Consider the following 15,004-nt stretch of genomic DNA (forward strand, 5'->3'; position numbering starts at 1 on the left):
CAAGTGGAAATCTTTTTATAGGATTTAATTATAATCTAAAGTATATATAGGTAGCTTTCTATATTATTTATACATAAGATTAGGTCATAATAGGAGGAAATCAATTCTAATATTTTTCAGTAATAGTCAATAGCATTGATTAAAGGTATATTGAAATTTGCTGAAGTCTTTTAATTTTTGGTCAGTTAAGATTAAGTACTAGCATTTTAGGAGAGATCGCTGAGCTTATTTCATGAATTTTGTGAAATGAAAGCCTCTCATGTTTATGTAATGCTGTTTACTGCAGTCTGTAGTTTTTCAACTTTGATACAGAGTAACAGCTTTCTGCCTTGTCTTTCAGATGTTCCATTTGGGGGTGCTAAAGCTGGTGTGAAAATCAACCCCAAGAATTATACTGTAAGTACAATGTTGATATTTGTGCACACAGAACATTCACAAAGTACTTGAAACGACTGGGCTTTTGCTTATCCCCCATCCGGATGGACATTGCTTTTCGAAAAGCCATGGAAAGCAAGTAAATCATTAACTCATTGAGTGTTTTGCCATGTAAAAGGTCACCTGCTTAATGTCAATGTCCTTTTTCACTTTCCTTCATGGTTAAACCGTAATTAATACTGTCATAGTGTTAGACACTTACCCATGCTGATACATTCAGATAATCTGAAATACTGATGTGGAGATCTCAAAGTCCTAGTGGTAAAAACTTTAAGTAATCCAGTAAAAATCTTGCTTATACAGTCATTTCCAAGTTAAAGCTAGTTGTTACTGTTTTATATGGTGTCGAATTAGCAATCTGTAATAAATTCAGATGATTTTGCCTCGTTAAAATTCACCTTTCTTGTAAAACTATAGCATAGGGGTGAGTAGAAATGGCATAGTGTTATCAGGCCTCTTAGCCTAACTTCCGGGGAAGAGCGAAGCAACATCACCATAAGTCCAGTGCTGACCCCTCTGAGCTGATTGGTCATACACAGTTCACTACTTCTAGCCTTTTCACCAGCATCCCTTCCCATGGCTTGCGTCTTCTATACCAGGGTTGATCATTTGCTGAAATGGCCATAAAGAACTCATAGACCATACTTAAAGTTGTGGAGTTTATCAGGAAGTAACAGATTATAACTCAGGATCAGAAATCATGGATGCTAGGTTCTTTATACAACTCAGGATCAGGAATCGTGGACGCCAGCGTCATTCTACAACTCAGGATAGGGAATCATGGATGCCAGAGTCCTTCTACAACTCAGGATCAGGAGTCATGGATGCAGGCTTTCTTCTGCAACTCAGGATCAGGATTTACAGATGCCAGCATCCTCCGATAACTCAGGATCGGGAATTGTGCATTCTAGCTTCCTTCTGCTACTCAGGATCGGGAATCATGGACACTGGTGTCCTTCTTGAGCACAGGACAAGCGGGAATCATGGACACTGGTGTCCTTCTTGAGCACAGGACAAGCTTCCTGTGCCCCTGCCTTCTGTCACAAACCACACTCGCCCTATCAGACCTCCCACTGTGACCTTGGCTCTGGTCTTCCATGCCTCTCAGTTGCTCTTTTAGGAGCTTCCTGGCTTTCTCTTTTTCCCTCTGCTCCTCTCCTCTTTCTTTCCCCTTCCTTTTTTCTCTCCTCCCTTTTTTTCTCTCTCCTTCTATCTGCTTATCTACCTGCTGCTTTTTGTTCCTAAAACCTCTGTGAAACTGACATAAACTTGTCAGTTTCAAGTCATAGCATTTCCACCAGGTACTCAAACTGACCAATTCCCTGTCAGTAGGCTGGCAATTGTCAGTAGTCATTTGCATAGTAGGCAAGAGTCATTTCATTTTCAAAGTCTATTGACCAGTCCCATACAGGATAAGCTATCTCTCAGAACCAGGCAAAACACAAACAGAACCTAAGTTTTATAGCTTGTCCAGAAAATGTCAGTCAACCTGGACACAAGTAATAAATGTTCTATGGTAGAAAATTAAGGTAAAGGCTTATGACTCACAACTAAAGGGAACTCTCACAGGCTGTGTTGCAAAAAAGCCACAGAGTGAAATTAATTTCACCACAGGATGGTCTCTTTTAATCCACAGAGCACAGATACTGGGATTGAGAATCTTTATGTTCTGTTTTTATTACATAGTTTCTGCTTTTACCAAACACTATCATTACTATCATACGCAAGTAAAATCTTCCTGAGTATTATTTAAAAACAGCTAGATTATTTAAAGAACTGCCAAAAATTCAAGCTGGATTTAGAAGAGGCCGTGGCATCACAGATTGTTGGTGTCAGATGAATCTTGCCTGGAAGCAAAGAATCCCAGAAAGAGGTTATTTGTGTTTTATTGACTGTGCAAAGGCATTTCTGTGTGTGGATCATAACAGGCTATGACTATCATTCAGAAGAATGTGATTCCCAGTACATTCAGTTGTGCTCATGCAAAGCCTGTACCTAGACTGAGAAACTGTTGCCCAAACAGAACAAGGGAATGCTGCATGGAGTGGTTTAAAATCAGGAAAGGTGTGTATTAGGCTTGTATTCTTGCTACATATTGTTGTTGTGGTTGTGTACCTTTGAGTTGGAACCGACCCATAACTGACTCTCCAGCAGTTTTCAGAGGCAGGCAATCGCACTGGAAATTTCCCACCTTTCTGCCACGGAGCAGCTGTGTCTTCAGGATTGCAGTGCAGTTTCTTGCCACTAGGCCACCAGAGCTTCCTATATTCTCAATCCGTAAACTGAGTAAATCATTCAAGAGTCTGGACTCTGTCATGAAGAGTGCAGCATTGGAACAGGAAGAGGATAAAAGAAGGGGGTGGAAGAATGCAGCATCAGGCTTGAAGGAAAAAACAATCAGCACTATGCAGATGACACAACTTTGCCTGCAAAAGGGGAAGAGGACTTGATTACTGCAGAAGATCAAAGACCAGCCTTCAGTATGGATTACATCTCAGTATTGAAAAAACCTCCAATCCTTACTGACCAGTAGGCATGATCATGATAGACAGAGAAAAGATTGAAGTTGTCAGTGATTTTATTTTGCTTGGATCCACAGTCAACACCTATGGTAACAGTGGTCAAGAAATCAGAAGATGTGTTGCATTAGAAAACTCTGCCGTCAAGGGCCTTTCCAAAATGCTGAAGAGCAATAATGTCAGTTTAAAGACCATGATGTGCCTGATCCAAGCAATGATTATTTTGGTTTGGGTTTGCTGTTTTGTTTTGTTTTTTAATTTTAATGGTTTTGGGGTGGGGGAGTTTGTTTTGTTATTAGTTGTTTTTTCTTGGGGGGGGGTTGTTGTTGTTCTTTTGTTTTCATTTCTTTCTTGTGCATCTGAAAGTTGGACAATGAGTAAAAGATGACAGAAGAAAAATCAATGCCTTTGAGTTGTGTGGTATTTGAGAAGGGTACTGAATAATCCCATGGTCTGCCAAAAAGAAGTCTGTCTTGGAGGCAAGGAAATCCCAGTGCTCCTTAAAGGCAACGATAGTGAATCTTGGTCTCACATACTTGAGACATGTTTTTTTATGCACCATCAAGTCGCTTGTGACTCATAGCAACCTGTGTACAACAGCTCTGAACCCTGCCCTATCCTGACTCGATTAAGTCAGTCTCACTGACTCCAACACACCTACCCCTATTACTCCAATACTGTGTCAATCCATCTTATCTGGGGTCTTCCTTTCCAAGCATGATGTTCTTCTTCATGGACCAGTCCTTCCTGGCCGTGTGCCCAAAGTGTGTGAGACAGAGCTTCAAAATCATTACCTTCAAGGAGAATCAATACGTGGTGCTGGAAAAGAGTATTGAACATACCATGGGCTGCCAAGAGAACAAATAGGTCTGTTTCAAAGGGTGAAACCAGGTTTCTCCTTGGACATGTTGTTAAACAGGGCCAATCCTTGGAAAAAGACAGCATGCTGGGGAAAAAGTAAGGTCAGAGAAAGAGAGGAAAGTCTTCAGTAAGATAGATTGGCACAATGGCTGTAACAGTGGGTTTGAGCATATCCATGACTATGAGGATAGGGCACAATAGGGTAAGGTTCAGATCTGCTCTTCATAGGATCACTGTGAGTTGTGATCAACTTAATGGCCCCTAACAGCAACAGTTTCTGCCCTCTCATTTTTCTCATCTTTACACGAAAATACCAATTTTATCGGTTATTCTGACGATTAAACAAGACTGCATGAAAATGTCCAGTGAATAGAAAATTATGCCATTTTCCCCCAAATGATTTTCTGTCAAAAAACTTTTTTTCTCCTTGTGTGTTTTTTGTTGTTTTCTTCACAGGATAATGAACTGGAAAAGATTACAAGGAGGTTCACTATGGAGCTTGCAAAGAAGGGCTTCATTGGTAGGTACTGCCATGTTGTTTCCACTAAAGTGGGAACCACTGAACAGTCATTGTTCTGATTTAAACCTCTGCTTTTAGAACAGGGAGCCTTGGTGGCATAGTGTGTAGCATGTCAGGCTGCTCTGAAAGATCAGCAATAGAAATCCAGCAGTCTCCTTAGGGGGGAAAAAAGGCAGTCTTCTATAAAGATTTACAGCCTCAGAGACCTAATAGAGAGTCAGTTAAGAATTGACTTGAAAGCAGTGGGTAGGCTTCCCTCCACCAACAAAGTGGCTCCGTGTGTGTGTGTGTGTGTGTGTGTGTGTGTGTGTGTGTGTGTGTGTGTGTGAGAGAGAGAGAGAGAGATTAGTGAATGTTTACAAGCATATTCTGTTTTTGTTCTTAGTGGGTGGGCTTTTATAACATGGAGTTCTCAGAAGTCCAACTTAACAACAATGGATTTGCTTAAATTAGGCTTTTGCTTTTAATCTCTAAGAACATAAGTAGTGTTGCCCTTTATTTTACTATGGAGATGAGATGTGATAGGTATGGTAGGCATACCTGGACCTATTTTAGGCACATCTCTAGGAAAGTTTTGAGCCTCAGCATGTGGGGAGGGTGCAGGCCCAGTGAATTTTGATTGGTGTAGCAGTGTTGTACATTTTCATTTGAGAAATACAGGAAAATTGAAGCTGATCTTTAGGCACTGATTTGTCGTTGTTGTTCTGTACTATTGGGACCCAACTATGGTTGACCCTCATGAGTTTTCAGAGGCAAGAAATCATATGAGAGGTGATTGCCCATCGTTCTCCTATGGAACAGCTGGAGGATTCAAACTGCCTATCTTTGCTTTGGCAGCACAATTCCTTACTGCTTAGCCACCAGAGCTCCCGTTACATACTGTCGTATGCATGTAAGAAAAAAAAAATAGTTCCGTTTTTACAGTAGTAATTCTGTTGTTCTTAAATGCAGCTAGGGAAATGCTGATCAGTCACTTTGCTACCCCTGTCCAGGTTTAGGAGTTCTGCGGCTTGTTTGTTATAGGGAATTCTGATGGCCTAGTCCATAGGGAATTTCCATGCTAACCGTGAGGCCACCCACACTTCTACCAGTTCAGATCCATGAGTGTCTCCAAAGGAGAAAGTTAGGCAGTCTCTTTCCATGTGATTTGCAGCCTCGGAAATCCATAGGATCAACTATGAGTCGTTCCTGTTTAGCAGCAGTGAGTGAGGGATCTTCTGCCAAGCAGACTAGATTTCTGAAAATACTCCTTGCTTGATTTTTTTTGGTACCTTACGGTCTTTTATCTGTGTTTCCATCTTCTTTTATGAGAGATGTGAATGTTCTTTTCAATGCTATGTAAATATTAGTCATTCCTTCTTTTCTTTTTGCCCCCACCCAAAATGTGCCGATATCTAGAAGAGTTCTCAATTGTTTGAATAACAAAATTAACTGTGTGTGCCCTGTAAGCATAGTTAAATGAAAACAGACTAATTGAACGAGGAAAGAAAATCTCTGGTCTTTGCCCTTGTGTTTTTCTTCTCTGCTGTTACCCTCACTGTCAGCGGGTGCCTTGTTTTGAAATCTGTCCTCTTTTTAGGGAAAAAGTAAGAAATAAACATGTAAAGACAAAATAAATTAAAAGCAATACTAAAACATACGTAGATTTGGCCTATCTTTCATAACTTATCAAATTTCCTGGTACAGTCCTTTTATGAGGGAAGCGTTAGTTAATTACCAAATACTTTTTCTGAGATTTGAAGTCATGTTCGGCCTGTAAATCAACCTGCATAGTTTTATCTCTTGTTAGCCTTAAATATATTTAATAGTCTTTACTGGGTTTAGACTTTATTGTTTTTATTGCCTATATCTGGCATCTCTCCAGGTTAGTTTTATCTAAATTAACAAGTACTTTGACTCATCCCAAAGGTTAAAAGGTGATTTGTTGAACCACTGAAAGAAATCAGAACTAAAATAACTAGTTCTCTGACTATGTGTGTAAAATACTTTTTAGCCCCTCATGTGACTAACCTGCCAGGTGGTCCCAGAACCCCTTCTCTCCCCAGTCAGAGGTGCTCATCTGTTATTGTCTGACATCACTTTCCGTAGAGCCTTTGAGATTCCACATTACACCTGAGTCTCTATCCTGGCCTTGAAACACTTAGTAAATATAGGACCCACTTGTTACTGTCAACAGAAATAAAGTAAAGCAACTAGAATTTTTACTCTGGGATTACATTGACTCTCTAGTGTTGCCATCTTGCAGTTAACTTCTAGTCCACAAAACAGAGTTTATTTATTTGGTTTCTTTCATTTATCTTAAAAATGTTTTATAGTTTTGCATGTGTCTTGTTAAACTTATTTGTAAACTCTCTTTTTCCCTTTGATCCCTTCCAGTCATGACACCTTTTTTTCTTCTTCTTTTTTTCCTAATTGCCCTAGCTAAAACTCTCCATACAGTGTTGAAAAGAAGTGGGCAGCCTTGTCTTTTCTTGTTCCTGATCTTTTTGGGGGAAACATTCACCATTTCACCATTGAGTAGAATGTTAAGGGGTTTTCACAAGATGCCTGAATGATGCTAAGAAAGTTATCTTCTATTCTTAGTTTTTTGAGTGATTTTTATCATAATTGCTGAATGGAAATAAGTGTTAAGAAGCTGCTCTGCAATCCGAATGGCATGTGGTTCGAATCCACCAGCTGTTTGCAAGAGAAAAATAATCAATCTCCTCCCATGCGATTTATTGCCTCTGAAAACACACTTGGAGAATCAGCTACAGTGGCATACAAAAACATAAAGAGAAGAAATAATTTTATAACATGTTTTTAATTCATATGGTTATAAGGTTGCATATAGCATATTAACCCTTAAATATAATTAACATTACCTACTTTTAAAGGGTAGACCTTTTCTTCTATAAGATTTGAGAATTTACTTGAAATTCAAGAATTCCTTGTATTCTGTACTTGCGTTTCGTGCAAAATAGAAAACCCACAAGCCTGATGATAACACTGGTGGGGAAGACCATCGCCTTTGGCATAGTTGGGGGATTTTTGTTGGTTTTTTTTTTTAATTGATGTTTTTGAGAAACCGTTTACTATTTGTGTTTCTGATGTAAAACTGACTCTTACTAGTTGCCATCCAGTCCACTCCACTTCAGAGTAACCTTGCATGCTGCATAACACAACTGCTCCATAGGGTACTTTTTGGTTTTGTCCTTGTTTTTAACTTGATTGTGACCAGAGTCAAAGTTTACAGGCAGATGACTATTCCATTCAACCACGTGCATTCTTCCTGGCCGTCAGTCCTCAGTCCTTCCATTAGGTCTCTGTTTGCTGCTTCCATCCTTTATGGCTTTCTTGGCCATGATCTTATTGGGAGATTGGTCTTCCATTATATCGCTTCAGGCTACTAACTTTTAGGTTAGAAGACAAGAATACCCCATCTGTGCCACCTATAGATGGGGAGCTCTTGTGGCATGGTCTGTAGGGAGTTGTGCTGCTCATCAACATATGAGCCTCTCTGGCAGTCTCTTCCCTTAAGACTTAAAGCCTCAAAAACCAAACAGAGGTTCAGCTGTGAGTCTCTTCTGACTCAGTGGCACTCAGTTTAAGTTTTAAAAGAGAGAATTTTTTATAAATGGAAACTACTGCAGTGAGTTGTTATGAACAATTAGTTTGCTTTTCTTTTTATTATGAATATTTTTATAGCAGCAGTTACACATTTTTATCCACAATCTCACTGTAGTGCTGTCAGTGGTACCTGTTGCTGCTGGTCACTTCAATTTGTTGTGACTTGAGGAATTAAAAGCCAAGACCCAGAATGTACACAAAGTGAGTGGGCTTTGAGTGGAGGGACAGAGCAATGCTCTTGCTGGGGAAGCTGTGACAGTGTCTGTCGCAGCTGCTTTGGGACACGGGTTCTTGCCTTTTTTCCTTCTTGCTGAGGGGTGTACGTCCCCACATGTGATATATTAAGTACTGTGTGCAGCACTTCTGCTTATCTGGATTGAGGTATTGTCTCCATTTATAGTTAGGACACTAAGGTCACCAGAAACAAAACCTTTCTTTTCCTGTGGCTATTTCTATTCCTGGATTCTGAGGCTTCATCTGACATACTTTGGTCATGTTGTAAAGAGAGACCGGTCCTTGGAGAAGGACATCATGCTTGGGAGGGTGGAGGGCAGGCGCAGGAGGGGAAGGCCCTCTGGGAGGTGGATTGATTCAGTGACTGGGGCAATCGGGATGGGAGTGTCAGAGACAATGAGATTGGCACAGGACAGAGCAGAGTTTAGAGCTGTTAACAGTACATAGGGTCGCTATGAGTCGCAAGCAACTCGACGGCACATAACAACAACATTTCTATTCCTTTCATGGTTAAGTAAGTAAAAGCTGAAGTTTTGATGACTATTCCTATAGAAAGTTGCAGGGATATTTGCATTTGAGATGATCTGGTACCCTTTCCATGTGCCCACAGGTCCTGGCATTGATGTGCCTGCCCCTGACATGAGCACAGGTGAGCGGGAGATGTCCTGGATCGCTGACACCTATGCCAGCACCATTGGGCACTACGTGAGTACCTGCCAGACCCTGATAGCATCCTTTACTACATCTCTGCCTATTGTAGCCACTAAACTTACTGTGTGTGGCCGTGACGGTTGAAAACTACTGGAATTTTCTCCTCACTTTTAATGATAATCTTGGCATGTATATTATTTTACTTCTATTTCTCCACTCTTGAATCATAAATTTAGTGCACATGGATTGAGCTTTTACCTACATATTTTTCTGTTCCCTGAGGTTGGCCCCTCAAAGAATTTGCTCATAAATTAGGAAACATTACTGGACATTGATGGGGAAAGAAAGAACCATTTGAAATTAATTTTTCCTCCATGACTCAATTTAAAGAGGAGCTAAGATGCAGAAGTAGATAAAGTATGACCTGGCTTATAGTGGGGTCAGTGAAGTTGGAGAGAAGTGGACAGCTTTGAGAGTAACCTCGGAAAGGTGAAGAGAAGGGAAGTCATGGGGTCATAGTTCGGTAAGCAGAGGGAGTAAATAAAGTAATTAGGAAAGATCCAGTGGGGACCTGAAAAGACGGAGTGATAGTGGGCAGAGATCAATGGTGATTGGTTTTATTAGATGCAATGTATGGAAATGATCAGATAAAACACAATGTGAACAAAGAAATGTGTGAAACGCAATGTATATGAATTTAGTATGCAAATCAGTATAAACTTTTTAAAAATAAAGAGTAACTTAGGGAAGAAAAGCAGAAAGTTCTGAATGACGGAGGGGCCCTAAGAACTCAGCACTGTAGATGCTGGGGACAGAAAGACCAGATTCCGCAACAAAGCTGTGGATAATGAGATTGGAGCCAGGCAGCTGGCATTGAGAGTGGGAAGTAGGCCATAATGTGAGCGTCCACTCAAGAGAAGTGTCAATGGAGAGAAGCAAAGAGAAGGTGACTTGAAACTTGGCTTTCGTCCTAAATGAAAGGTTTTGTTGTTGTCTGGCATAATGAGTAGCTGTGGGTGTGGATTCATTGGTGAAAGAGAGATCCTGCCAGTGCCAGTGATAAAGGAGCAGAGTTCTCTGCTAGAATAAAGTGTCAGGGGATTTTTTTTTATTTAAGAACCACATAAACTCTGGGCATGTTGTAAGGAGGGGCCAGTCCTTGGCGAAGGGCATCATGCTTGGGAGTCTGTGTAAGAGAAGACTCAACAGGTTGGATTGACACAGTGACTATAGCAGTGCGACCAAGTATAACTGAGATAGTGCTGAGGTCACAACCATTTCTCCTAGGGTTGCTCTGAGTTAAACTTAGCACATAACAACGACATGGAGTGAGCTCTTGTGTTGCGTTGCACTGCTTACCCATAAATGGCACCTCCCTGTTGGTTCAAATCCACCAGTGACTCTGTGGGAGAAAGATGGGAGGAGTCCCATGGGATTTACAGCCTTAGAAACTCAATAGAGGGTGAGTTTTGAGTCAACTCCGACTCAAGGGTAATGAGCTAGTTTGAATTTTGAGTGGAAAGATGTCACTTTGAAGACTAAGGTGCACCAGACACATACCATGCTGTGGGGAAGTTGATGTTGAATAAGGAAGACTGAAGAAGAATTGATGCCTTTGAGTTGTGGAATGTTATGGAGAATATCAGCCAGGCCATAGACTGCTAGAAAAGCTAACAAGTACAACTAGAACACATCTTAGAAAGGAGACTTCATCTCATGTGCTTCATCTGATAGCCCTGGGGAAGGGCTTCCATGCTTGTTAAAGTTGAGGGTCAACAAAAAGAATAAGACTCATCAAGATGGATAGACACAATGGCTGCAGGAATGTAGTCAGACATGATTGTGAGGATGGCACAGGACTGGGTCTTATTCATTCTTTTAAATGGAAAGTTACCATGAGTCAGAACAAACTCTGTGGCACCTAACAATAGGGAAAGTATTGGCCTTGGAAAGAGGAGGACAGTCATTCTGAGAAGGAGGCCAAGGGGAAATGGTGGCATCTGGAGGTCAGTCACATTGCAAGATGGTTCACCCTTAGCAGTTGGGAGCCCAGGTGCTATTTGGAGGTCAGTCATGGCCACTTCACTTAGCCAGCTTTTTTACTTGAAGCAGCTGCCTCTGTTCTCATATGTAAAATGAGATTAATAATAGTATAGCTATGAGTGTGACATGAATAACAGTGCACAACCCTTAGCAAATATAAAGGTAAATACAATGCATGATCATCAGGCCAGCTCTGACTCGGGCATGGGAGCTGACCTGTCCTCCACGTGGTTTTCAGTGGTTCATCTTTCAGAAGGAGGTTGCCAGTCCTTTCTTCCAGTCTCACCTCTGATGAAACTCAAACCACTACACCTTTTCTATAGCTGCTGCACAGGTTAACTGGTTATTTATACACTCCTCCTTACCTTCCCCACCCCCAGCCAAGACCTCTGTACTGCACCATGTAAACTGCACAGATCCTCTGAAATAAAACAGGAGCAGTCCCAAAAAGGACAGTCATGTGTGCATCTGTCACCTTTTAGTATCATGTAAATGAGCTCTGGGTGTAATTAATATCTAATCTCTTGTTCTTCTTAATCAAGATACTAGAGTAGTTGGTATAAACCAGCAAGTAATAATATTCTTTGTTGCTTATTCACAACAGTGCCAGCTGAACTTTTGACTTAGTTGTTAGGTGCCGTCAAGTCAAGTACAATTCAGAACAACTCATGGCGACCCTATGAACAAAATATCTGAACCTTATTCTGTCCTGTGCCATCTGCACACTTCCTGACACACAGCTTTTTTAAACTTTGACTATACTGATAAAAAAGGCTTTTCTTGGTTAAGTCATAGAAAATCCGAACTAGAGCACAATGTTAGAAAGCCTTAGTTTTTGTTCATTAGTATTCCAGACACAGGCCTGAATCACACAGCTCCTTTTTCCCTAGGACCACTTGGAAGCTCGATATTGGTAGGGGGTTATTTTTACCACTAGACTTTTAGAAATAATTAGTATGCTGGTGAGCTTGGCAGTTGGCACTATGTTAAACCTCAGACTGTATTAATCAAAGCCAGCATTTGCACTTTTGCTGTTTAAATAGCATTTGTCCCTAGTTTACAATTCTGTATTCGTATGTGGGAAAAAACTGTTAATTCTGAAAATCACTTTATTAGACACTTTTTTATTGTTGGAAAGTACAAAAGTAACACAATTCTTATTATAAAAATCATTTAAGCCTTACATACAAAGAGGCCAGGTCACTTTTTAACTTCCCCAACTGTAATATATATTTGGAAGTTGGACTATGTTTATCAAATAGTCCTTGGCAAGTTTATTAAATTGTCAGTATATTAACCAAGGTAAAATGCACTCTTGTTTATATTGATCTCCTATACAAGATCAAAAGCCTTATATTTAAATTACACAATGTGAATTAAATGTCAACATCAAGAAGACAAAAATCCTTCCCACTGGAATAGATGGAGAAAAAAGATTGAAGTTCTCAACAATTTCAATTTACTTGGATCCACAATTAATACCCATAGTAGCTAAGGAATCATAAGACTTTTTACATTAGGGAAATCTACCTTCAAGGACCTTTCCAAAATGCTGAAAAGCAAGGTTGTCAGCTTAAAGACTAAACTGCATCTGATCCAAGCCATGGTACTTTGATTTGCTTCCTATGCATCTGAAAGTTGGACAGTTGAAAAAGGAAAATAGAATAATTGATGCCTTTGAGTTGTGGTGCTGGCAAAGAATATTGAATATCCCATGGATTGCCAAAAAAAAACAAATAAATCTGTGTTGGAGAAAGTGCAGCTAGGGTACTCCTTAGAAACAAAAGATGGTGAAACTTCACATCACATATTTTGGGCATGTTGTCAAAAGAGACTAGTCCTTGGAAAAATACATCATAGAGGGAAAGGTAGGAAGATCAGAGAAGGAGAGGAAAACCCCCAACTCTAAGATGGATTGAGCCAGTGCCTGTGATACTGTGCTGAAGCTTCGAAGGAGTTGTGAAAATAGTACAGAATACAGCAAAATTCAAATCTTTTGCTCATGAGTTCTCTGTGAGTCCTAGAGTACTGGACAACATAACAACAATACGTATGTAACAGGCTTTTCAGGGTTCTGCGGCCCTGATTTGACTGATTTTTCTGTTCCACAGTTTGTGTTACTACAGCTTATGATATATTTGTTATCTTAGAAAGGGATGCCTTTCCATTCTTTTTTCTGCTTATACTTGGTTGTTAAGCAATAATGCATACACATCATTAATACAAAGAATATAGAAAGGTAGCCCTGCCAGCCTCATTTGTCCACTTAGAGCTGATAACTGCTACCTGTAGGCAGGCAGGCACAGCAACCTTTGTCCCTTACCTCATATCCTCTTCCCCTTTCAACCCCAAGGGGACCATATTAAATATACAAAAATGGAATTTCTGCATCAGTAGGTATTTTTAACTTAATAGGTGTATTTCAGAATTCCTTCGTTTTCTGATTTGTGAGAGGTTTTTTTGTTTTGTTGTTGTTTTTCATTTGGATGGGATTTTTTCCCCCCAGTTTATTGAATACTTTTGTTAATCTCCCTTTCCAAAAAAGCAAGAATCATTAAAGTTCCCTTTTTCAAAAATGGCATTTTATTAAATTTCTGTATTACTTTGGTAGAAGACTGTATTTACAACATTAGGTCTTCCCGTTCAACATTGTAGCACACCTTCCTGTTCTAGACTGGATTATGAAGTACTTGAGCCTATGGTAGATTTAAAGACATGAGTATGTATGTACCTTTACTTAGTAAGGTTTAAATATTTGATAAGGGGAAAGTAGTCTAAGCTGAATGATCTCTGCTTTTGTGATGCCGTATTTGTGCTTACTTGATAAATTGCAAAGCTCTTTGTTTTCGACCTGTTAGAAAATACCATCTGTTGAGTCCAGAGTGAAGGCTGCATAATGGGGGAAGGGATTGTAAAACAATGAAAGAATTTTTCTTTTACTTTTCCAAGAGGGTAGTATACTGGGGGGGAGGGTTGTGAGGGGAGAAAAGTACAACAATGAAAGAATAGAAATACAAAGTCTCTGTAAATTTTCATTGAAATTAATAATAAAAAAAATAGAAGAAAAAAAGAAAATACCATATCTTACATATTTTCTAGGATCAGGCAGCTGAGTAAAGCTTGTCTCTACTGGGGAAAGTACACCTGTATAATAACAACATGCTTTGACTTTATTCCTTCATTTTATTGGTTCATATAGAAATTGGACCTGCCATTCATTTTTTTTGGACTATGACTTTCTTTTGCAGGACATTAATGCACATGCCTGTGTTACTGGTAAACCTATCAGTCAAGGTGGTATCCATGGACGTATCTCTGCTACTGGTCGTGGTGTTTTCCATGGGATTGAAAATTTCATCAATGAAGCTTCGTACATGAGCATTTTGGGAATGACACCAGGATTTGGAGATAAAACATTTGTTGTTCAGGTGAAATTTTGGTTTTCTTTGGATTAACTGATAATGCATAAACTGTGATACTTTTAGATGTGCAATTTTAAAAACTTGTTTCTTTTTGACTCTCTCAGATTTTAAGTAATTATTTTGTAGTACATACTTTTATTTTAACCTAGTGTGAGCTAGTTAGTATATAATTGAAACTTGGTAGTCAAATACTTTTTAAATTTTCTGCAAATAGACTTCCAGATTTAAAAGAATGGTTTGTTAAAAAGGTTACCTTTCCCCTCAGTTTAATAGATTTCATCTCTTTTGATCAAAATTAAGCTGTCCAAAGGTGCATGGATTTACTTGGGGATTTTCAGTTCTATTCCTTTGTGTATCTGTTGCTGTAGCAAGTACCAGGCAGTTTGGTAGGTTTTTGAGATAGAAAAGTACAATACCTCTTACTTTGTTTTTCATCTCATTAGCATTTTGTTTATCCAGGGTTTATTTCATTTCCTATAAAGAAGATAATTACTTTTTTCCATCTCTTTGAAGAATGATAGAGTCCAAACCAGGATTGCATCACATCTGTAGATTGACTTTGGGCGTATTGCTGGTTTCACAGTGTTGCATCTTCCCATCTGTAAAGATGGAATATTCTTCCATTTATATAGTTCTTTTTTGGTTTCTCATATATTAGTCTTCTTTGGATAGGTTATTTGTATCTTTCATTAGATTTATTCCTAAATATA

At 39.4% G+C, this 15,004-nt stretch overlaps 1 protein-coding gene across 1 annotated transcript in view; it reads left to right on the top strand.

The window, feature by feature from the left end:
• Window positions 1-15,004, top strand: part of LOC102857249 (glutamate dehydrogenase 1, mitochondrial-like) — a 67,715-nt gene that overhangs the window by 25,405 nt on the left and 27,306 nt on the right. Inside the window, exons 3-6 of the mRNA XM_006901392.1 lie at window positions 341-396; window positions 4,272-4,335; window positions 8,789-8,883; window positions 14,121-14,300. Coding sequence (XP_006901454.1) covers window positions 341-396; window positions 4,272-4,335; window positions 8,789-8,883; window positions 14,121-14,300 — 395 coding nt within the window. The remainder of the gene's footprint in view (window positions 1-340; window positions 397-4,271; window positions 4,336-8,788; window positions 8,884-14,120; window positions 14,301-15,004) is intronic.

This window comes from Elephantulus edwardii, unplaced genomic scaffold (genome assembly GCF_000299155.1).
Source record: "Elephantulus edwardii isolate Elephantulus edwardi_28Jun2011 unplaced genomic scaffold, EleEdw1.0 scaffold00324, whole genome shotgun sequence".
In the NCBI taxonomy this organism is placed as follows: domain Eukaryota; kingdom Metazoa; phylum Chordata; class Mammalia; order Macroscelidea; family Macroscelididae; genus Elephantulus; species Elephantulus edwardii.